This window comes from Pseudonaja textilis, chromosome 15, assembly GCF_049901715.1.
Source record: "Pseudonaja textilis isolate UNSWEBS1 chromosome 15, rPseTex1.2, whole genome shotgun sequence".
Lineage (NCBI taxonomy): Eukaryota > Metazoa > Chordata > Lepidosauria > Squamata > Elapidae > Pseudonaja > Pseudonaja textilis.
Genome location: NC_142004.1, coordinates 6,546,282 through 6,570,240, shown reverse-complemented (window position 1 = coordinate 6,570,240; position 23,959 = coordinate 6,546,282). Strand labels below are relative to the sequence as shown.

Sequence of the window (23,959 nt, the reverse complement as noted above, 5' to 3'; positions counted from 1 at the left end):
AGGACAGGGGGGAAAGGAGGCCACCTGGTGTTCTTGGGGTATCGGTGGTTGGATTCTCACATCGCCAAGGTAGCAGTTATTTATTTAATCGTTTATTTTACCTGGGCCATTTTTCATGTGGAATAACCGATGCCTGAATTAGCCCCTTTCCTCTGCTCTTAGCGGCTTTGTAATTTGCTTTGATGGTATACGGGTAGTTCCTTGACTTCCAACAGTTCAATTAGTGACCGAAGTTTCAACATCGTGGAAGAAAAGAGACTTTATGGCCGTCTTTCACACTTAACAACCGTTGCAGCGTCCCCAGGGGTGTGTGATCAAAATTCGTACGCTTGGCCCAGAAGGTCCATCAGGCTGCAGAGGTCCCTCTCCATCCAGATGAAGAGGGAGGAACCCCGGACAACGATGACCGGTCGCCGGATCCTTATGACAGTGAGGACGAGGGCGAAAATGACCCAATGGTGAGTGGACCAATTCCCCCTTTCGTCTTCCCAATACGGCTTACAGCCCCCAAAACGGAAGCGAGGGGAGCTGAATGTTAACTTGTAAAATATTTCTGTGGTCTTTTATTAGTTGCCAACAGTAATAACAATATTTGATGATGGTTGTGGTGTCCCAGAATCATGTGGACCCCTCCCCGCTTTTGCGACCTTCTGACGAGCGAAATCAATGGGGAAGCAGCTGGAGTGATTCACTTAACTGGAGTGATTCACTTAACAAATGTGGCAAGGAAAGTGGGGCAAAAACTCACTTAACCAGCTGTCTTGCTTAGCAAGAGAAACGTTGGGCTCAATTGTGGTTGTAAATCCGAGGACCCACCTGTATTGTAGAAAATGTGTGCGTTATGAATTGGTTTTGAAAAAAGACCCCCCCCCCTATTCCAAATATCCACGACTACTGGGTTGCTTTAGTAATCCAGGGTCAAATTTAATGAGTTCCTTCACATTTGTTTTTACAGGAAACTGATGGCATGTATTAACAAGACATTTAACTGTTCCATTACTTTTTTTAAAAAAAAAAAAGCATGTACGCTTACAACAGAAGACAAAAATATAAACTTTCTCTACTTACAATAATCCTATACATAGCGTAAGAACCAAATCATAAAGTTTGTCACACGACAGAAACGTTTTGTGTTATCAGGTAACATACGGGAAACCCTTTATAAAATTATGCTTTCGTTTCAGGTTTTAAATTAACCATTAACTAAAACTAGCTATGCAGGGGGGGCTTGGAGTACATGACTAAGGCACCAACAGTACAAAGCAATAGAAAAGCAAAACGTTATTTCCTTAAGTAGTGCGTTATACACTGACACGCCACGAGAAAAGGCAAAAAGAGTAAACGGACGTTGCAACCTTTGAGCATTTGTCCTCAGACGATATACCATTTCTTCCAGTTTTCATCCAAACTGACATGATAGTCTTCCTCAAGGCTTCAGTAATTTAATCTCAATTTCCCTAACTTGGGTGTTCTTAAGATTCTTGGCAACAACCAAGCCTAACCCTAAAAATCCGTGCTCTAAAATCTAAACCTGAACTTACTTTGAGGCTTTCCTAGAACACAAACCTTCGACGCTAAACAAAAAATAATTTACCGTTCAACTGAGAATTGCGTCAAAACATTGTTGGCTGGAACCATTATCTTAGGCCTACCTCACCTGAGCTCATCCCAAGTTAAGGTTTCATCTGCAGGAACCAATTTAGCCTCAGGAAATTGAACATATCTCCCTGTGTGATTCCTTCTTGCACGGATCTGAGCATGCTATAGCAAAGGACAGGATGTTGGGATGGTGCTATAGCTTGCTGGCAATATATAAGATGTGCATATCTCAAAAGTTCCTGCATTTAGACTCTAGAATCAGCAGGGATGAAAATGATTTCTGCCCAATCGCTTGGGGGAATTCACTGCCTGTTAGGGGTTTCACTTGCCTTACATATTGCTTTCCGTTACTAAAGCGCAATCCATCATAATCAGTTAAAAGGCAAGGGTCTCAAACTGGACAACTTTAAGACTCGTGGACTTCAACTCCCAGGATTGCTGGCTGGGTACACCCTGAATTAAGGTACACCCAGCCGTATCCCTGACACTATGGTACAACCAGAACTCCTGGAAGGGCAAACATGCTTGCAGAGAACTCTGGGAGTTGTGGTCCCGAACCTCTGGGGAGGTTAGGCAGTCATCTAATATCCACCATTTTTTGGTAAATTAAGAGGTTACTTTTAAACTAGATTGTTTGGCCTACTCATGGGGGAGTTCCATGAAGGATCTTCATCAAAGGGTCTTCCATTTTTCCCAATGGATCTGCATAGTCTCAAACGTGGTATCCAAAGTATTTTGTAAATGGCCAGCAGAGGTTCATTCAATTCATATTAGGTCCAATATATCCATATATTCCATTTTTACATATATCAAAGCTTTTTGAATAGGCATGAATATGATTGCATATTCTTTGATAGTGTAATTTCTAGTATATGTGGCATAAGAAATAAGGTATTAGTACTGTACAGATAGAAGCATTTCTTTAAAAAAAGACAGAATATGATAACAGAATAGCAGAATTGGAAGAGGCCCTGGAAGTGTTCTGCTCCTTAGGCAGGAAACCCTATACCATTTCAGACAAACGGTTGCCCAATCTCTTCTTAAAAACTGCTACTCACAGCTTCTGGAGGCAAGTTGTTCCATTGATTCATTGTTCTAACTCCCAGGAAATTCCTCCTTAGTTCTGGGTTGCTTCTCTCCTTGGTTAGTTTCCACCCGTTGCTTCTTGTTGCTTCTTCAGGTGCTTTGGAGAATAGCTCGACTCCCTCTTCTTTGGGGCAGCCCCTCAGATATTGGAAGGCTGCTATCATGTCACCCCTCGTCCTTTTCACTAGATTAGACATATCCAATTCCTCCAACCATTCTTCATACGTTTTTAGCCTCCAGTTCCCTAATCATCTTTGCTGCGTCTTCTCTGCCCTTTTTCTAGATTTTCAACATATTTTCACATCATGGTGACCAAAACTGGTCTTACCAAGGCATTAACACTTCACGTGACCTTGATTCTACCTGTTAATGCAGCCTAGAATCGTGCTAGGTTTTTTGGGGCAGCTGCAAGCACATGGGTGGCTCATGTTAAGTGATTGACCACTAGGACTACAAGATCCCTCTCACCATTGCCACTATTGTGCCAGGCATCATCTATATAACCATAACTTTGCATTTGGTTTTTCTTGCCTAAATGTGGAGCCTTACTTTTTTCACCAAGACATTCTATTCTGTCAAAAGATGTGCCTTTAATGAACAGTTAGTGGCCAAAAGTCAATTGACAGACAGATTGAATATCTCAAAGCAGATTTTAGTACAGGGGTCCCTGACCCCTGCTACACTGGCCTGCCAGAAACCGGGCTGCACAAACAAGCAAAGCCACATCTGTGGGATGCAGGCAGTGTGCAGAACCACATCCGCAGAACCGATCCCTGGTGCCCAAAAAGTTTGGGGCAGCACTGTTTTAATATGTTTTGTCTGTAGCTTCCCTTGTCCAATTGTAAATTGCAGGTGAATAGGATAGTACAAAACATAATAAACAAAGGCAACAAAGCTTTCCATTCTTGTAACAAAAACTGCTGTGTTGTCTCACTTGAGAGACTCTTAACAGTCTAAAACCACCAAATTAATGTTGCAATAATGATGCAAGCCAAGCCCCAAGAACAGCTCAACTTAACAGCAGGCATTATAGTAAACTCTGTTTTTAAAAAATGAAAGACTGATCTAAAGACAGGTCTGAACAGTCATAGGAAGTTGCAGAGAACTTGGGACCTGTCAAACCTTTTCCAACAATATTCTCAATCTGTTTTTTGCAGTTTCCATGAGAATTAACAGAAAGTAACTTTCAAAGACACACATTTATTAAGTTTGGTTTAGCAGGCTGATTGCTTATGGATTAATGTAGAATGCTATCACCTGCAAACACCTAATATAAACTTTGATATACACCTTACGTAACTTCGGATGCACTTGAAGAGGCCAAAACTGTAATTCTAATTTCCTAACAAACAGTCTTACTGAGCTCAATGGAATTTTGGATCAGAGAAACAAATTAACTAACTGTGGATGAAGCTGAGAACCATAATGCCAGATTAGCTTCGTTAACAGAAAAATAAAACTTACTCATTTCAGCATTAATGCATAGCGACTGGCCCACTAAGAATCCACTCAAAGGACTTTCTCAGCCTTGCAGGAAGTAAAATTAAACACACGTCACCCCGAGACTAAAACAGCAAGACTCCCCGTTAACAAAAAATCTTCAAAAGGCAAACAAAATTATTTGGAAAAAGTAAAAGGTAAATTTTCAAAACAAAATTTTAATGTTTGATTCGTAACAAGGGCACTGCTGCCAAAATACAACAGAGCAAAAAAGACGTTGGAACAGCTAAAAACACGCTTTTATTCTCCCCGATGAAATGTTCTCTTTGCTGGGGAGAATTTTCATTGAGCATAATTAAGAGGTAACTTTTTTTTGTTTATTTGTTTGTTTCAGCTCCAGCTATGTGGCACTTAAGACAATCATCTGTGCACAGAAAGCTTTTAACAGTCATGCGAGGAGGAGAACACCGTCATCATTTTAGAACAAGGTAAAATTTCTCACCAAGAGCAGTAGGGGGCGGGGGGAGAAAGTGTCAATGAGGCACCGCACTGGAACAGAACATCTAGTAAACTCCACACTGTACAGTTTCAAAAACAAATACTTGAAGAGCTATCATTAAAAAAAAGAAAGAAAGAAAGAAAAAGCAGAGTATTGATGAAACAGAACCAAGTGGCGGGTTCATTTCACGGGCCTGGGTTGGGGGGGGGTCTTGATAATGCAATTTAAATCAGCTGTCTGAACAAGAGGCCCAGAGTTATCAATTCTGGAAGCATACGGGAAGAGGGGGAACGTTACAGGAAATAAATGCGAGATGCCGACATGCTACGCAAATAAGTTGTTCCCACTTTCTTGTTTTAAAGATGCAGTGTTCCTTTTTTCTTTTCTTTTTCTTCTCCAGAGACCACCACATACATTCAAAAGAAAGGTACCAAATGAGGATTCTTCGCATTTGGGTGGAGTTTTTTTTTTTTTTTACAACGTTCACAAAAGTTTCTCGGATAATACGTATTACCACCCCTGGATGCGTTTCCAGAAGAAAAAAAAAAAGAAACCCATCAAATGTAAGATTTCGTTATCAAGTCGTTTTTGCTGGGTTGAAAACAGCAGGGGGGGTGGGGTGGGGATTGTGTTCAAATCAACAATCCAGACTGCCTTCTGGGAAAGCAGATGCGCCTTGGAAATGTGTGGCGTTAGAAATCCCAGGTGTACCATTCAAAGTTAAAATTGCACAAGTGCCTACGACCTCATAAAGTGGTGGGAGGGAGGAAGAGAAGGGGCGGTTTTTCTGCATCGTTTGCCGAAACATCTCAGCACTGAAGTGACCTGCCTTAATTTATGCCCGGAAGGGGGGGGGGGGTTAGTGAAAAGTATAAATACAGCGTAGGCCTGCATCTGTCCTCTCGTACTGTGCATGTCAGTAAACATGGCAAGCTTAAAGAAGTGCAAAAGTTGTGGCGAATGCCCTTGACTTAAAGTGCCCTCAATGTTCCTTTATTATTATTATTATTACTACTATTATTATTTCCTCTCAAATGCCGTTACAAAAATCTAGAAAACCGAAAAATGATTTCAAGGTATAAAAACAGCCTGCCCTCCTTAATAAGGTCAGAAACCAACACTGCATCTTTCAAACCAGAAAGGGACATGGTCTAAACCAACCGGCGTCATCGAAATGGTGGTGTGTTTAAGAGAGAAAAGACAGTACCTGCAAAAGGTCGGTAGGGCGGGGCGAGGGGTGGGGTTTACACGCAGGAGTATTGGTAACGTTTCTTCAGGCGTCGCAGAGAGAAGTCGGCTGAAGACATAGAAAGCCAGGACAACCATAGAAATGGTCCTCCTGAATGGCTTGAAATGTTTAGTGGATAAACTGAAGGAGGCCACGTCATATAATCATAGAGAAAGAACCAGGAAGAGAACGTCTGCGAAGAGTGTGCCCAGCCCTTTAATTCCTTTATCCTACAAAATATTTTTTAAAAAAAAGACAAAGGGGGAACGTTTTAATGGAAAACGGAGCATACACGTCGGACAGAGAGATCACTCCCTACAGGTAGTCCTCGACTTACGATCGCAATGGGGCCCCGAATTTCTGTTGCTAAGTGATTTTTGCTCCATTTTATGATCTTCCTTACCACCCTTGTTAAGTGAATCCCTGCAGTTGTTAAGTTGGTAACCCAACTGCTGAGTGAATCTGGCTTCCCCGTTAACTTTGCTCGTCAGAGGGTCACAAAAGGGGATCACGTGACTTCAGACAGTCACTAAACAAATGGTCTTAAGTCGGCAACTATCTGTACAGATTATAAAATAACACAGGATTATCTGCGGAAGCTGACTAGCAATAGCCCTTAGACTTATATACCACTTCACAGTGCTTTACAGGCCACTCTAAGCGGTTTACAGAGACAGCATAGTTCCCCTCCCCCACAACAATCTGGGTCCTCGTTTTACCGACCTCAGAAGGACGGAAGGCTGAGTCAACCTTGAGCTGGTGAGACTCGAACTGTCGAACTGCTGGCAGCTGGTGGTCAGCAGGAGTAGCCTGCAGCACTGCACTCTACCCACTGCGGCTCCTGAACCTTATATATTTATTAAATTTGTATGCTGCCCGTCTTACTGTTGAGAAACTCTGGGCAGCTTACAACTTATACATAAAAAGTGACATTACATTCAGGGAAGTTTGCCTTTGATTTTCCTTCTGGAGGTAGACCTACAAAACATTTTTTTTTTTAAACTTAAAGCAAAATGTTTGACATTTCCGCTTTCACAATACAAAGGTTAATACAGAATAGTAAAAGTGCTGTTTTCTAGGTGTATGAATTGAATAGTGGATGAAATGGCAAATTATCACTGCTTTCGAAAGGAAGGCTACATTCTCACTGTGTGAGTGGAGGGGGGCGGGGGGAATCCATAAGCTAACCGAAGCCATTACAGGGCTTTGGGTTGTTTTTCTGAATTCTTTCAGATATTTTAGGTGAATTTTGGAATAGCCACTTGGGGCTTCTCCCTGAGTTCCTGAGTAAATTTTTCCAAAGCTTTTTTGGAAAGGCTTAATGATTTGCAAGCCTTCACTGTGATAATATTGAAATAATTTAAAATTTATCAAATGATTACATGAAATGCAAAAGAAGTTGCCCATCTCAGGTAGTAACCTACCCTTATGCCATTTAGGATCTGTATCCTGGCTGGAATCTGGCCGTTTCCTCAAAAATTAGTTCTTTCAGTTTTTCCTTCGGCAAGTCATCCAGCTCCATATCAAATTTGAAAGGTGCTTCAGCTACAGGCTTTAGAAAAATAAAGAACAGACCATCAGAAACATGAATGATATTGAGGCACAATAGGAATATGTCAATTGGAACGTTTTCAATTTTTTAAGTGTTCTAAAGCTGCTCAGAAGACTTTGTGGTCAAAATTAGAATATGAATCACAGAAAATAACGCTTGCTAAAATTACCTGCACAAATAGTCACATCTACAGTATCAAAATGCAGTTACAGAAGTTTTACAGTTAGTCCTCGACTTACAATGTTTAGTGACCGCTTAACGTTACAATGGCATTGAAAAGTGTGACTTATGAATGTTTTTTCACAGAACCATTCACAGCATCCCCGTGGTCACGTGATCAAAATTTAGATGCTTGGCAACTCATACTTACGACCGTTGCTGTGTCCCAAGGTCAGGCTGATCCCCTTTTGCAACCTTCTGACAAGCAAAGTCAGTGGGAAAGCCCGGTTCACTTAACAACCAGGTGACTAACTTATCAACTGCAGAGATTCGCTGAACAACAGTGGCAAAAAAAGTCATAAAATGGGGGCAAAACTCACTTAACAACAGAAATGTTGGGGTCAATTGTGGTCTTAAATCAAGGACCAACTAGGTTACATTTATTAAAATATGGTTTGGAGAGCTGGCGAGATAACAATTTTTCACACATTTGATTGATATTTGCTAAGGAAAATAATTGGTGGTAACTATGAATGTGGTAGAACAGCTATTTTTGACCTTATTTTTGAAGTATGGTTCAGCTCTTACAGGCATCTGTCTTGAAAGCAAATAAATCTTACAGCTTCAGAAATTGTAACTGAGACCCTCATTAAATGGCTAAACTTGTATACGGCTAGTCCTCGACTTACCAGCACAGTTGGGACCAGGATTTCCACTGCTAAGCAAGGTGGTTGTTAAGTGAGCCACGCCTGATTTTACAGCCTTTTGTGCCACGATCTTTAAGAGAATCACTGCAGTTATTAAGTGAGTCACAAGGTCGTTGGGGAAATTTGACTTTTGTTTGCTGGAAGTCACCCAGGAAGGCTGCAAATGGTGACCCCAGGATGCTGTAACCTTCATAAATGCCAAGCACATGAAATGTCATCAGGTGACTAGGGGAATTACAGTGACCGTCATAAGTCCAAGGACCTGTTGTAACTTTTTTTAGTATGGTTGTAACTTCAACCAGTGACTGAACAAATGGGTGTAAGTTGATCCAAAGGTGCTTTTTCAAAAGGCAACTGGACTTTGCTTTTTCCTTGAAGACATTCCACTTCTCATCTGAGAAGCTTCTTCAGTTCTGACTGAATGGTGGAAGATGGAAGGATTTATATTCCTTTGCAGTCATCTGGTCGTTAGCGCTCTTTCTGACAGTCATTGAGGCCACTTGGGAGATTTATCTGTGCGCCCTCAGGGTCACCTGAATAGGGCAAATGACTGCAAGGAATATAAAAAGCACCTTTGGGACAACCGTGAGCTGGAGAATCTCCACAGACAGTTGCAAGTTGAGGGGTATCTGTAATAAATATATAAAACAAGATTTGAGCTGTAAGCCCTTGTTGGCCCCTCTGGCTGCCAAACTCAAAGCGCTGGAATTAAAGTCTTTCTACACTGTCAACCAGCCAGGATACCACCGTAGCCTCCATACCTCATCACTGGGGTCGTAATACTGTTCCAGGTAGGGGTGAGCCAAAGCTTCTTCCACTTCAATTCTCTTGTGAGGATTGAAAGTCAACATTTTATCCAACAGATCAAGAGCTAGAGAGACAATTTTTAGAATTAGTTTGGCTTGCGTTCTACTCATCCTGAACATGCATACAGAACATGCTGAATAATGTTTAAATTCCCCCTCCCCCCCTTGTGGGTTGCAAAATAATTTCACGGAGCAACCACAAAAGGAAGGCTCTAGTCTGAGCAGGACTTCACCTACAATAAAAACATTTACCGAGAAGAAAACAGGAAATGCTTGTACATTTTTCAACGTATTCACGAGGAATATCATAAATATGGAGGGCTAATTCTTTGGATATGAGCATTAATGAAGAAAGAGAAAGAGTAGGGACTGTTACAAATCTCAGCTCTTGTAATTTTTCCTATAACTCATCTTATGCCATGGTTTTTCCAGAACGTCAGAATCTTATTCTTTTAAATTACCTTTGGGATCAGCATTTTGAAATAATCTGTTCCAGGGAACTTTATTTTTATAAGGTAGAGAAAGCAAGTAATTTCTCGCTTTTGCGTTGATTATACAGTTCAAGTCTTCTTGGGAAGGAGACCCAAGAATTCCTGCAACATGAAGGGGGAAAAAGGAAGAGAAATTATTGCAAAAATAAAGTATATCTGTCTGGTGAATATAAGTAACTTAAATTTATTATCGTTTGCTCAAGTTCCTACTTCTAACAAATAAAGAAAAAGGAAGAAACACCAATTAGACATGTTAAGAGTCTCTGTATTATTTATGTGTAAAAATATTTCTTTTACCAAGAATGTGGTTGAGCTGATCAAGGTAGTGTTTTCCTGGGAAGATGGGTCTGTTTGATAGCATCTCTGCCAGAATACAGCCCACAGACCAAATATCAATGGATTTGGTATATCCCTAGAGATAACAAGGGGAAAAACATTTGCTATAATGTTGTATATTTTACAGTTCTGGAGTTCTCGAATATGACCATTTTCTAGCATGTCACTACTTCTACCATTTAACAATATTTTAGACTTTATACTTAGGATTTCTTGAAGCATTATAAAAATGCACTATAAAAAATATTTGTTTATACAACTCCATAAACCACTATACCTAAAGTTCAATTCCTTGGCATCCACAGGACATGTTTCAACACATAGATATTAAATAACAACTTTAAATGGATAGTATACATGTTATCCAGCTATGAGCCTACACATAACACACACATGCACACAAAAAAAATCCCAGGACAATATTCTAGAAAAAAAAAAAACAGGAACCACCATTTTATGATCAGCAAAGTTAAACTAATATTTTACATAAACTAGGCTAACTCAGCTAAACAGGACTAATAATGGATTTCCATGAGGAAAATGATTTCCATGATTTGGATCAAAAACTCTGCTATAATATTAAATACAAAAGATTTCAACTCTCACCTTAGAATTTAACATGATTTCAGGAGCTCTGTACCAACGTGTAGCTACATATTCTGTCAGGAAACCAGTGTGGTCATGATCTGGGTCTGCCACGCGAGCCAAACCAAAATCACATATCTATTATGGGATAGAAGAAAGGATTGTTGCTGTTTTGAGAAAGAGTAGGGTTTCTTTTTTCTTTTGAGACAGCAAAATTCATTTTTTAAAAAAGGGGATATATTCCACAAGGGGAAAAGCCTGCAGAGATGTCAGTGTTCCAATACTTGAGAGGCTGCCACAAAGAAAAGGGGCTCAACCTATTTTCCAAAACACCAGAAGTCAAGACAAGAAAAAATGGATGGAAATTAACCAAGGGAGGAAGCAACCTAGAACTAAGAAGAAGTTTACTAACAGTGAGAGCAATCAACCAATTGAATGGCTTGCCTTCAGAAGTTGTGGGTGCCCCATCACTGGAGGCTTTCAAGAGACTCGACAACCATTTGTCTGAAATGGTATAGTTTAGTTTACTTTGTCACTGCACCTCCTACAGCAAAATCAAACACCGTCTTCAATGCACATCATGACCATGACCATGAAATGAACACAAACACACATCCTTCACCCTCCACACATTGAACCAAGATCCCCGACACTGCACCAACACTGCACTATACAGCAGAATTCAAAAGAGCTCCTGCCCTTGGCTGGAAGCTGTTTTTTCAGCCTATTTGTCCTTGTTTTTATTATTCTGTACCATCTGCCAGATGGTAATAGTTAAAAAAAAAAGGGTTCCCAGGATGAGATGGAACTTTCTTAAGGCAGCGGGAGCTATAAAGCTCTTCCAAAGAGGGGAGAGGGCAACCCATGATCCTCTGGGCAATGACATTCACCCTCTGGAGTGCTTTCCTGTCTGCCCCTGTGCAATTGGCAAACCATACAGAGGTGCAGTATGTTAAAATGCTCTCTATGGTGCAGCGGTAGAAAGTCACCAGCAGTTCTTCATTCAGTTGTTTTCCGAGAAGCCTCAGGTAGTATAATCTATGTTGGCCCTTTTGACCAGGGCTGCAATGTGGGCACCCCAGGTCAGCTCCTCTTTTATAACACCCAGAAACTTAAAACTGGCCACTTGCTCCACTCAGGAATCCATCGACAAGCAAGGGCTGGATGTCTGATCCGTTCCTTCTATAATCCACTATAAGCTCCTTGGTCTTATTGGTGTTGAGGACCAAGTTATTGTCTCCATACCACGAAAGCAACCGGTCCACCTCATCTCGGTAGGCAGACTCATCCCCCCTGGAGATGAGTCCCACCACTGTTGTATTATCTGCAAATTTAGCAATAGTATTACTAGCATGAGTGGGAATGCAGTCATGCACATAGAGTATAGGGTCTCCTGCTTAAGCAGGGGGCTCGACTAGAAGGCCTCCAAGGTCCCCCCTTCGAACTCTGTTATTTGGTAATCTGTAATCCCTTGAGCTGTTCCTAAAAAGCTAAATACAGACCTTGAGATCACAAGTAGTGTTTAGCAGCAGGTTGGACGGTTTGAGATCCCTGTGCAATACGTTGGCTGAATGGATGTATTTCAATCCTCTCAGAATTTGGTAAAGGAAGTAACAAATGTGATCGTTGCTGAGATGTTGAGTCTTCAAGAGTTTGTAAAGATCTGTCTCCATGAGATCTTGCACAATGTAGCTGAAAAGTGAATTAAGGCAACAAAACCAACACATGCGTTATATCAGAGAATGTACTTTGGCTGAGCTTCTGAGATGTTTAAAGTCGTACTTCTGTATTACAGAATATACAACTACAAAACGGAAACAATGACAAAATTTCTGCGTGGTTCATGCATAGAAGTATACAGGTAGTCCTCCACTTATGACCACCACTGAGCCCAAAATTTATGTTGCTAAGTGAGAAATTGGTTAAAGTGAGTTATATGAGTTTTCTTGCCATGTTTGTTAAGTGAATCACTGAGTTGTTAAGTTAGTAACACAGTTGTTAAGTGAATCTGGCTTCCCCACTGATTTTGCTTGTCAGAAGGTCGAAAAGGGGGCCACATGACCCCGGGACACTGCAACCGTCATAAATGTGAGTGAATATATCATCATGTAAATTACATCCAAATTGGGATGCTGCAAGGGTCATCAGTGTGGAAAATAGTCGTAAGTCACTTTTTTCAGTGCCGTTGTAACTTCAAACGGTCAGTAAGTGAACTGCTGTAAGTCGAGCACAACCTATGCATATAATAATAACCAGAATAAATAATTTTACTTTAACTCAAAGAAAAGATGACAATGAGAATAGAAGGATGTAGGGTGTTTAAAGGATACACGTCTTTCATTTGATCAATAGTTGGAGCTCTAATGATGTCATTGATCCCAATAATATTTTCATGCTTGAAACGCAACAGGATTTTGATCTCTCTCAGGGTTCTTTGACAGTAAGTCTGGTGTTCGAAAGGGCTGATTTTCTTTATCGCCACCCGAACTCTGTTCAAATTATCATAGGCCGAACTGGAAAAAAAAGGTGATAAAATAAACTCAACGATCGGCAAAACAAGAGACCTTCTTAAATAATTTAGCAGCATCTCCACCTTGTCTTCCAACCAATGTTTGATTAAGTTTCAACTATATCTTCCTTTGGTGCCAACAACCACAAAAATTGCAGAGCACACATTTTTCTTCTAAATCTTTGCCCATATTGTGTTTCTTCTCTATATGTTCATATTGTTTCCTTCTCAGCAATGTAGTAGATAGAAATTGTTGGTCCCAAAAGAAAAGTTGCTTAAAACAAAGAGTAGGCTCCAGCATTATAGACACTGAGGTTGATCCACCCATTTCTTTTCATGACGATCTTGCCTAATTTCAGAGACAGTGAGGATTGTAGGGTTGTGTTTAAGGGGTAGGTTGTAATCTAGGGAACAAGAGGGCTTGGGGTCCTCCAAATTAGGACACCCTGATACCCATTCACCATTTTTAGGGCAGGAGGGGCTGTTAGGAGGAAGAAGAGCAAACTAATTTGGACAACCTCATAATGTCCAGCACATGTAAACTGAATCAAAAACACAGAAATATTCACTTTAACTCCTATTTCAAAACGTAGATAATTTAGACAACGTTGCCCATCTCTGTAAACATACTATTATATGGTTAAAAGGTTGTTTTTTTTAAAGTGCTACAATTTAGCAAAGGATAATAATAAACAAGTGGGACTTTTCCTGTGGATTTGGATACATTAATCCAGCCACCCATTTGCCTTCCTTGTCCTTTGACAATGCTCATTTTCTGCTCTGGTGGATTTTCAACACTGAGGAGCACTAATATGTAAGCTTATCTGAATCTTGAAAAGTTTAAGGAATGTGTTCTTAGAAAAGTAGCAAGATTATTGCTTTGTCGACCCAGTTCTTGCTGTTGCTTGGCGACCACACTTAATTTAGCTTAAATTTCACTCCAGATTTCAAGCCTAATAATAGATCACCAATTCAGTTTTCAACCAAAGGATGACTCCTATAGTCTAACTATATAAGCGAAGGATGACTCCTATAGTCCATTCCAATAAAGCAGAAGACAAAAAGGAATTGAAGCCAAATTTGGCTGAGATTCTCACTCTCTGTTCTTCCCACCAGGGTCATTCAGCAGGAGCTTTTCAAACAGGATAAATGAGCTATTTCTAGATAATCATTATACCAACTGTAAATCAGATTGCCTTTTCCTCCTGTGTCATGTATTACAGATATAAGTCTGGAGCCAGGCACTCTCTTTGCAAGGATTTTTGTGAGTTTTCAGGCAACTTTTCTAATTAAAGAGGTTAAAAATGCTTTAAGTAAACAAAACTTCTGCAAAAAAAAAAAACCCAACTTGCAGCCAATTTAACCCTAAAGGAATTCAGGAAGGATTAAATCCAGCCTGCTTTTATCCTCCATTTTTACTCTTTAAGAGAGAAAGAATATTTCCCCATGAAGTTAACCGAATTAAAAGGAAGATTTTCAGAGAACTGTGTAGTAACAGATTTATAAGTGATACAATTATCTGGAAGAGAAAACTAATAGAATAAGAAACCCACTATCAAAAGCTAAAGAAAGTTATTAGGAAACAAGAGCTTTAGATATCTATGTGTGTGCAAATCAGGTGAATCACACACTGAAGTGAAATAAAAGGCTGATACCTAAGAATAATTAATTTTTATATTCCTGACGAAGGGGAAGAGGATTAGAATGATTAAACTTGCATGCTGCCCAACTCTTGTTGACTCTGGGTGGGTCATAACAACTGAGCAAAGAAATGTTTCATAACCTTCCTTAATCAGATGCTCTCCCCAAACCAGTGTACAGGGACCTGATTCCCAGAATTCTTTGGGAAGGAGGCCAGAGCTATTACCTAGATCAAAGATCAGGGTACAATCTGCTTGACGGGTTAGAAAATAAGTTCCTTCGCTTTGTTGCTGAGCAACGAATCACTGATTTGCCAGTGCACCTTTGTCAAGCCCAGGAGTGATCCTGCTTTGAAAGGTTCAGGATCACAACCTTCTCAGGATCCCAGGTAAATGGCCATTCTTGCTTCACAGTTGATGAGTTGCCTATTTAACCTGAAAATGTAAAGGTCTATATAGCATATTCCAAAGATTATTTCAATAGCCCTGCATGAGAGTTGGTCAATGCACCTGTGGAGTGCCCAATTTCAGGAAGTCCACACTAGGAATTGGAAGAATTCTACTGGAATGTTTTAATTCTTTGTCACAGTAAGAATGGATCCCTTATGGCAAATCAGAATTTTAAGACTATGACGGCTATCTGAGAGAGATGGGGTTTTGCTGTCATCCAGGCTACTAAAAAGTGAAAAAGGACATGTTTATATCCTTTTACCGAACTAGGAAATAGAGTAGCCTGTGAGAAGTGCTTGTCATCGACTTTATTCTTAGAGAAAGAGAACAACAAAACAAAAACAAACTTGGAGCATAAACTGAGAGCAAAGGTGGAACAAGTATAGGCTTTGGCAGAAAAAAAACAAAGAAACAACTATTATTAGAGCCAAACTGAGACCAGATGATGTCTGGAATGTAACAGAGGAAAAAGGGACACGAACCTACAACTGGCAGCTTTAATCACATTTCTTTCAAAGAAATTCAGCAGCTCGGGAAACTCAGCTTTTGCAACTAGAAGGGGTGAGCAATATAGGTAGTCCTCGACATACGACCGCAATTGAGCCCAACGTTTCTGTTGTTAAGAGAGACGTTTGTTAAGGGAATTTTGCCCCATTTTATGACCTTTCTTGCCACAGTTGTTAAGTGAATCACTGTAGTTATCAACCCTGTTGTTAAGTGAATGACTTCCTCCTTGACTTTGCTTGTAGAAGGATCACGTGACCTTGGGACACAGCAATGGTCATAAGTATGAACCAGTCGCCAAGCATTTGAACTTTGATCACATGATCGTGGGGGATTCTACAAAGGTTGCAACTGTGAAAAATAGTCATGTCACTTTCTTCAACGCTGTTGTGACTTTGAACAGTCACTAAATGAACTGCTGTAATTCAAGGACTACCTGTAATTGTGATCTCCTGAATCCAAAGCCAAAGAAAGGGATGAGTTAAAGACAGAAGTCTTGATACTACTGTATTATTTCAGTGGCCACACTCAAAAGGATTAATGATTCAAGACCTGACTGATTATTCTCAAGACTACAGGCTTTCTCTTCACTCTTCCTGCAGGTAGGAACCCGTACAAGCACTCGTCATATATATAAAAAAAGCCACCTGCCACTTCCTTCTTTAAATGAAGCAGGTAGCAGCCAACTTCAAATTCTAGCTTCGCATTATATCTTGTGGGTCGAGAGATAAGGTGAGAGTTGTGTTCCGATGCAACATTAAAAGCTTTTTCAATCCTAAAAGATTCAGCGTTACCCACTGGGAAAAAAATAAAATAAAATCCCAAGATGTGCTTGAAGAAATCAGATAGAGAACGCTGGCACGCTCGTCGGTGAATGTTAGGCCAGGATTCTGAAGAATTATGCAAGAGAACCCAGAGAAGGCAGCTTCCAATGTTCCTAAGTTACAAGCCCCGAAGCGTAGGCAGAAGTGACAGGAGAAATAACGTATTAAAGATGACTGCAGAATCAGTACACTGCACATCGAAAAAGAGACATCGAAGGAAGAAAATTGTGATCAGGCTACAAAAAAAAAGGACAAGAAGAAGCCAGAATTTTGCAGAAGGGATTCAAGGAAAGCCATTAGGGTTCAATATGAGATTATGGTTCACCAAAATATATTTTTAAAAAATCTGTCCCAGAGAAAACGGGAAGCATATGGTTCAAAAAGGTGAACATGAATGCGGAATCACCAAGGCACAGAATGGAAAGTAAGTCAGGGAGAGAAAGGGAGAAAGCCACAAGAGGTCTAGAATGAAAGTTGAACAGAAGAGGACAGGTATATGGCAATGTGCAAATGGCTACGCAGAAGAAAAAATACAGATTAAAGTTTCAGAAGTGGGAAAAGATAACCACCCAAGGCCGAGCCTGGCAGACTTTGCCAGGGAACCCTGTTCAGTCAGGTAAGGTTGTAAAGACTGCCCAAAGGGAAAGGAAAAATCATCAAAGGCTGTACTTCTTCCTATTAAGACACGATTCACTTAACCATGACTTATTAAACCACAGGTGATTAGGTTTGCCCAACATGCTAAGGAAAAAAAAACCATTTTGGTTTTGCAATGTTAGATGAATCCAGCCACGGTAACAGAATGAAACTATGTTGAAGAAAGAAATTAGAGAAAACCAGAGGATAAATTTCGTATCCAAACAAGCAATGTTTTCCAGCTTTAGTGAAATCTTTTTGGTCTGCCTAACTAGCATGTTCATTTGACATTGAAACAGACATACAAACCTGGGTAGGGATCTGGGTAAGAAAAACCTTTGGTCACTGTTTTTAGCATACCCCGGGAACCTCACTGGTGAAAGGCCTCAGATGTGAGTCTAGCAAAGATACTGAACATGTTCAACATTCTGAAGTTTTTCATGGAATGGAAGCATTAATAAGTTGACTCCGAATCAGGATGTTCATATGCTTATAATCTGCTGAAAAGTATATAAACCACGGCTGTCTTAAATTCTCACTAATCTGCATACACAGAATTTAAATTCCTGTCTTAGCTGATGCTAACAGTTGCAGCTGACTGCCACATACCTATGACGAAATCTCAGAAACAGTTTTCACAGAAATAAAGTACAATATGAAGTATTAGTATCACATCTATAATGCAAAGGTTTGTATAATAGAATCACAATTCTTTCAATTAACTTATTAATACTGTATTTTCTTCAAAATTTATATTACCGGATTGAAATTTTAGTAAGACAAACCTATCCATGGATTAGTCAAGTAGTGAAGCAGCTGTTAAGTATAAAGATGTTAGAATTTTAAAAATGAATTACCATCTAGCTCATTATGCTGAATTGGAAAAAGGCAATTCCCCAGTGGAAGATCTGAGCACTTATGCCAGCTTGCATTGATTAAAAAAAAAAGCTAAGAGCTGAGCAGTCTTTTTTTTAAAGAGGAAAACAATTAACTAAAAAGACCTTAATGTAAAGTAGACTCTGCATACGCTATGAACCAAACACTTTCCTGCCTATCCTTCTGAACTGATATTGGTGTGATAGATCCTGCACACTGTGACAGCAGGCACTTGATTGACGGGCATTAAATTCTGACTTCAGACTGGCTAGTCCACACAACACAGGAGACCCCAACAGGGGAACAGAGCCTTGCTGAATGTCAGTTGAAAAAGAGCAGCACCAGCTGTGTTAAGCACAAAGCCTTCACAACTGTAAACCTGTAATATATCACTTCCCCCCTCGCTGGCTCTGGTAACTAGAAAAGGCTCTGTTCCCTGCTCTCACAGCTTCCTGTACCCAAATTTTTAAAATTATATAAGACCCAACAAGCTAGCCATCAAAACCCCTACAAAAATAAATTGCCATTTTTTTAATATTTGGCCTAGTCTCCTGCTGTAATTCAAACAATATACAATAAGTTTTCGTCCAAACCCAACTGAAAATCTTATCTGATTTCAGCAAGCGCAGCCATGCCAAACAGGGATTAAGGAAATACAGCAAGAGGGAGTACCAACAGAGATAAAAAAAAAATGACACCCCATGAGCAACAAACAGTAAAATAGACTTGAGAATAGTTGAGCTCTGGGTCTTTGCTCCCCCACCCCCTTAGCTTAGTATACAGTAAAGGATCAGATGTTCTTCTGGTATTTTTCTGGACACCCAGAAAACTCACATATGACATGTATTAAATAATACCTGGCATACACTCACTCTACCTATGTAACACAGGCACCCTTATACAAACACATAATGTACTCAGTTTCACACTTGCAAAGAACAGTATAGTTAATAATTAATATCTGGCATTAAATGTCATATTTACATTGTATAGATAGCAACAGCATAAAGTGATTTGCTGAAATTATAGCAGGCAAAGAAATTTGGGCATGAGAGTGTTTTATTAAGTAATCTGGGAAAGGAGATAGTAGCTTAGATCTTTATAGCTGTTATACCAATAATACGCATTATATTTTATTTGTGGCAGCAAAGTCTAATTACATTTTGGGGAAATGTGCGTAGGATCAAAATGAAAATTTGAAATATATGCTTCTTGAGGCAAGATTCATTATTTTAGGTTACAATTGCCTAAAAACAATGCTTCCCCATGGAATTTGGCACAATTAAAATATAAGGCATAAAATGTTTTCCGGGTACATAAACAGCATAATGAAATTTAGATATAAGATATAGATTCCTTTGGAAAATAATGGGAATTCAGATAGAGAAAACAGAAGTGACTGCTTTAAATAAATAGATCACTGATATACATCAATATGTACCTATTTTGACTGCTTTACATTATGAGGCACCCTGAATGCCTCATTGAGGAAGAATAGGCAAAACAAATGTGTTTTTTTAAACAGACATGGCTGCAATCTTAAGGATATTTTAACTAGGAGTTAACAAGTTTGAACCTGGTTGGTTTCATTCCCAAATAAAAATGCCCAAGATTGCTCTGCAGTCTCCAAGCTCTTGACTTCATCCTTTATAGATGTTAAATGCAATCTAGGCACCCAACTGCATTAAGTGTAATATATGTAGATCATCGTGGCTAGTCAAGAACAGAATATTAGCATGGTGCGGCAGTGAAGGTGGTGATTTTTGAATAGGGGGACCCTGTTGCACACTCAGCCATGAAAAACGTTGGGGTGATTCAGGGCCAGATGTTCTTTCTTTCTTGGCCCAGCCCAAATTGATTGCAAATGGGGGGGGGGGACTGTGTCTAGGCTGCCTTTTGCTCCTGTATGAGATGCAGAACAAAACAGAAATCAATCAACAGGCGACAGGTTTGCAATTAAAAAGGCTGCGGCAACCACAACTCAAGTTTGTGCAGATGGGTCAGGGCCCAAAGAAGCTCAGATTCTTTGAAGATGGGGTGGGCTGCTATGGCTCTTGTCACTTAAAATGTGACAGGAAGGTGGAGCAACACATCTAGAAGATGCTGGTGGCTTCCAGACTCCATATCATCATCTATCACCAACATGAGAAGGCCCTTCTCCGATTCCGTGGGCAGCGATGGGAGTTGTGGTCCAACCTGGCTAGAAGGCAGCAGTCAAGCCCTGGTCCTCTCTCCAGGATGGACCACCATCCCACTGCCGGAACGGGAAGGTCCCCTGCTCCCTGGGGCAGTAGATGGGAGTTGTGGTCCAATCCATCTAGAAGGCAGCATTCATGGCCTCCAACCTCTCCTCAGTCCGGATCCCCATCATCCACTGGAAGTCTAGGATGGACCTCCGAACCCTGGGGTAGTGATGGTTCTTGTGGTCCGACTTGTCTGCAAAGCAGCATGTACAGCCCTCAATCTAGATCTCCATCCCCAACGAGGCTGGGTCAGCAATGGGAATTGTGATCCAATCTGTCTGAAAGGTGGAACACAGGGCTCTCCATCCTTCCCCTGCCTGGACCCCCATCCCCATCATCCATCACTAGGTCAGAAAGGTTCTGGGGGGGGAGCGGGGGGAGCTATGCTCCCACCTGTCTGGAAGGCAATGCACCGCCCAGCCTCAACCTACAACCCCATCGCCCGCTATTAGCCATGAGAAGGCTGGGAAAGCAATGGGACTTGTGGTCCAATCTGTCTGGAAAGTGGAGTGCTTTCCACTCCCTGTCTGGCAAGCAATGCACCCAGCCCCCACCAAGATTCCCATCATCCACTACCAGCTTGAGAAGGCTGGGAGTTGTGATCCAATGTGGCTGGAACCTGCTTCTGCTGTACCTCCCCGCCCATCATCCACAACCAACACAGAAAGGTCTGGAAAGCAACGCACCCAGTCTCTTCCTAGATACCCATCATCCACTACTAAATGGGACAAGGCTGGGACAATGATGGGAGTCATGGTCCAACCTCTCTTGGACGGCTCCCCATCTCCCCCCCCCCCCGTCTGGACCATCATCCCCATCATCCCCCCACTAAGACAGAAAGGTCTGGAAAGCAACCCACCCAGCCTCCACCTAGATTCCCATCATCCCCTACCAAGATGAGAGAAGGCTGGGACAACGATGGGTGTTGCGGTCCAACCTGTCCAAACGTCTCCCCATCTCTCCCCCGCCGCCGCCGCCTGGACCACCCTCTCCATCATCCCCCCGTTGAAAAAGGCAGCGAAGGGAGCAGCGGTCCCACCTATTTGCAGAGCGGCCGCGCCCCCCGCCCGCGCAGCCGGATTCCCATCCCCATCCTTACCAGACCATCCCGTAAGCCCCTTCCCCGATATAGGAGAGGTTGGTGTAGCGAGGCCCCACGTCGAAGACTTGCCCGCGCACCATCTCCGGGACCCCGGCAGGGCTCCCACAGCTGCCCACGGCGGCCCCCGACACCGCCGCCATGTTGGTATCCGTGAGGGGAGAGGCGAGGCTGAGGGGGGGGGGGGAAAGGGGCGCCGACCGGCCGGCGGGCGGGAGGAAAAGAGGCGGGAAGGCCGCCGTTCGCCTTCCTCGGCTCGCTCCGGCTAGACGAAGCGAAAAGAGGGAAGGCGACGCAGAGAACCCCGCAAAAACAGCGGCCGCCGATCAAACCCGCCAGCTCTGAAAGAACCGTCTGAGGGAAGCGGGGCGGGGCTTAACCCTGACTAACCGCGCACGCGCGCTCGCCGGAGTCGGGTGGGAGAGTGGGCCGGCTTCGCGTCTTGCGATTGGTTCGGTTGAGGGAGAGGCGTGGCGAGAGCGCGCGGGAGGCAGAGGGAGGGGCTTACGCATTGGCTGAAGAAGAGATGGGGGGGGAGCCTACCTCACCCGACAGGACGGAGAGGGTGCCGCAGCCCGAGGGGCGTGGCCTGAGAAAAGCAGCGGAGGACGTGAACGAAGGGGGCGTGGCCACAGGGGCGGGGTTTTGCAGAAGGAAAAGATGGGGAAAAATCTGTAAATCACGTGGTCTCTCTCTCTTTTTTTTTTTAAATTTTACACTCCGTCCTTTGCAATTTTTATTTATTTCCTACCTCCGAAATTGCATTGGCCTCCCTTGAATGATTTTGCTTTTCTGGAAATGTGGTCCTGCGCTGGTGCTGCTCGGAAGAACAAGGGAGTCCCAGAAGTGAATTTTTGAAGCATCTTAGAATTACCCCCAGAGGGTGAGATTTCTGCAGAATTGATGAAGACTAATTTTTCGGCTTAACATTTTTTTTAATAAAAGCAGGCCGATCTCCAGGAAGCCCCTGCTCCGAGCAATGCATTAATCAATCAATATTTTTTAAATATTGAACGTTGGTTAAATGTTTATGCTGCCTCTCCTAGTTTTTTTCTTGCAGACGTTTCATTATCCAAACTAAGTAACATCATCAGTGATAGAAAAGAGTGAAATTTGGGGTGGGGGGAGAAGGACAGATAGACAGATCAACAGAGTTGGAAGGGATCTTGTAGATCATCTAGTCCAACCCACTGCCCAAGCCGTCTCAGAGAAGATGAGGAAGAGGGAGAAGGGGAGAAAAAGGGGGAGGAGGAGGAGGAGGAGGAGAAGGAGAAGGAGAAGGAGAAGAAGAAGAAGAAGAAGAAGAAGAAGAAGAAGAAGAAGAAGAAGAAGAAGAAGAAGAAGAAGAAGAAGAAGAAGAAGAAGAAGAAGAAGAAGAAGAAGAAGAAGAAGAAGAAGAAGAAGAAGAAGAAGAAGAAGAAGAAGAAGAAGAAGAAGAAGAAGAAGAAGAAGAAGAAGAAGAAGAAGAAGAAGAAGAAGAAGAAGTCATCGTAGTAGTAGTCATCCTTGGTGCTTTCTGGGCTTGTTTTTCTTGGAGACATTTCATTAACCAAACTAGGTTATCAATGCTAGTTCAAGACATATATGAACCTTTTCCAAATCTTATACAGGTATCACTATTTTACAGGTTTGTTTTTAAAGTCTCCTTTTTTTAAAATCTATAGTAGGGCAGTTTCGGTTAAAAAAAACCCACATTTAGTTGTTGTTTTTTTTGACTTGTTAATTTTGGGTAGCTCAGTGTGTCATTTCCAACTCCTTTTGCTTCTTCCAGATTCCCTAAAGAAGAGACCCCACCGCTCCCTCTCTCCTCCATTATTACACTGCTATCCAACGTGAGCTAGGCAGATTTAAAATCGAGATGGATTTAAACATCCTCAACGTGCCAAGCACCTGCTTCTTTCTGACAGCTTCCTGCGCCACATGGAAGAACACGGTGAAACCATTTTCTTCTCCATGTTCCCCCCCTTAAAAAAAATAAAATTCCTCAGGAACATTAGAGAAATCACAGATGACAATGCTGCTTGCAACAAAAATATTTTTCATTTCCTCCTTTACATAATCGGTTTTTCACAAGGAGGGGGAAGAACAGATGGCAGATGACTTTGTGTGTTATTAAAGCACGTGTAAGCCCCCGTTGGGTGTGAATGGGCTTCGATGCATGGGCCATAATTAATGTGGGATGAGGTTTAAAGGTTTCCATCCTTCTGACCGCATGGCAAGTTAAAATTTCTGGTGGTTGTTGTTTTTTAAAGGAAAAAAAAAAAAGCAAGCACGAGATTTTTTGCATCTTGGCTTGGCTGAAACCCGAATCCTAAAAAACTAGCCCGTTCTAAAGGATGCTCAGATTAGCAATCAATTAGCAGACAGCAAACCCCTTTCTCTGTCAGCACTGATGGTGTTACCTACTTGGGTGGTGAAATGTCTGCAAGAAAACAACCAAGGTCTTTTATAAAACCCACCGCCAACATTTCATAACAGGCTTTCAATTGTTTTTGATATTTTACAGCTTGTGGACAAGTCGGGAAGAAACTTCAAAGCAGCAACTTTTCCACTTAATTGAAAAATGTCCAATCTTTCTGGGAGCTGGCTGTTGTTAAAAATGGTGGTCCCAGTAGTTCTGTACAGTGAACCCTGTAGCAAATAAATCTGATTAAATACAGGTAACCCTTGGCTTACAACAGTTCATTTTG

At 41.6% G+C, this 23,959-nt stretch overlaps 1 protein-coding gene and 1 long non-coding RNA gene across 2 annotated transcripts; one reads left to right on the top strand and one right to left on the bottom strand.

The window, feature by feature from the left end:
• Positions 1–899: 899 nt before the first annotated feature.
• On the bottom strand, positions 900–21,617 carry MAPK1 (mitogen-activated protein kinase 1). The gene is made up of 9 exons (XM_026716184.2): positions 21,270–21,617; positions 12,819–13,001; positions 11,991–12,180; positions 10,510–10,626; positions 9,865–9,979; positions 9,538–9,669; positions 9,032–9,141; positions 7,277–7,404; positions 900–6,082 (listed from the first exon to the last, which is right to left on the bottom strand). Exons 1-8 carry the CDS (start codon positions 21,410–21,412, stop codon positions 7,288–7,290), a joined length of 1,107 nt encoding a protein of 368 aa, XP_026571969.1. The 5' UTR covers positions 21,413–21,617; the 3' UTR covers positions 900–6,082; positions 7,277–7,287.
• LOC148124642 (uncharacterized) lies at positions 14,788–18,460 on the top strand. The gene is made up of 2 exons (XR_015739627.1): positions 14,788–15,026; positions 15,837–18,460. It is a non-coding gene; the product is annotated as an uncharacterized LOC148124642 (long non-coding RNA).
• Positions 21,618–23,959: the final 2,342 nt, after the last annotated feature.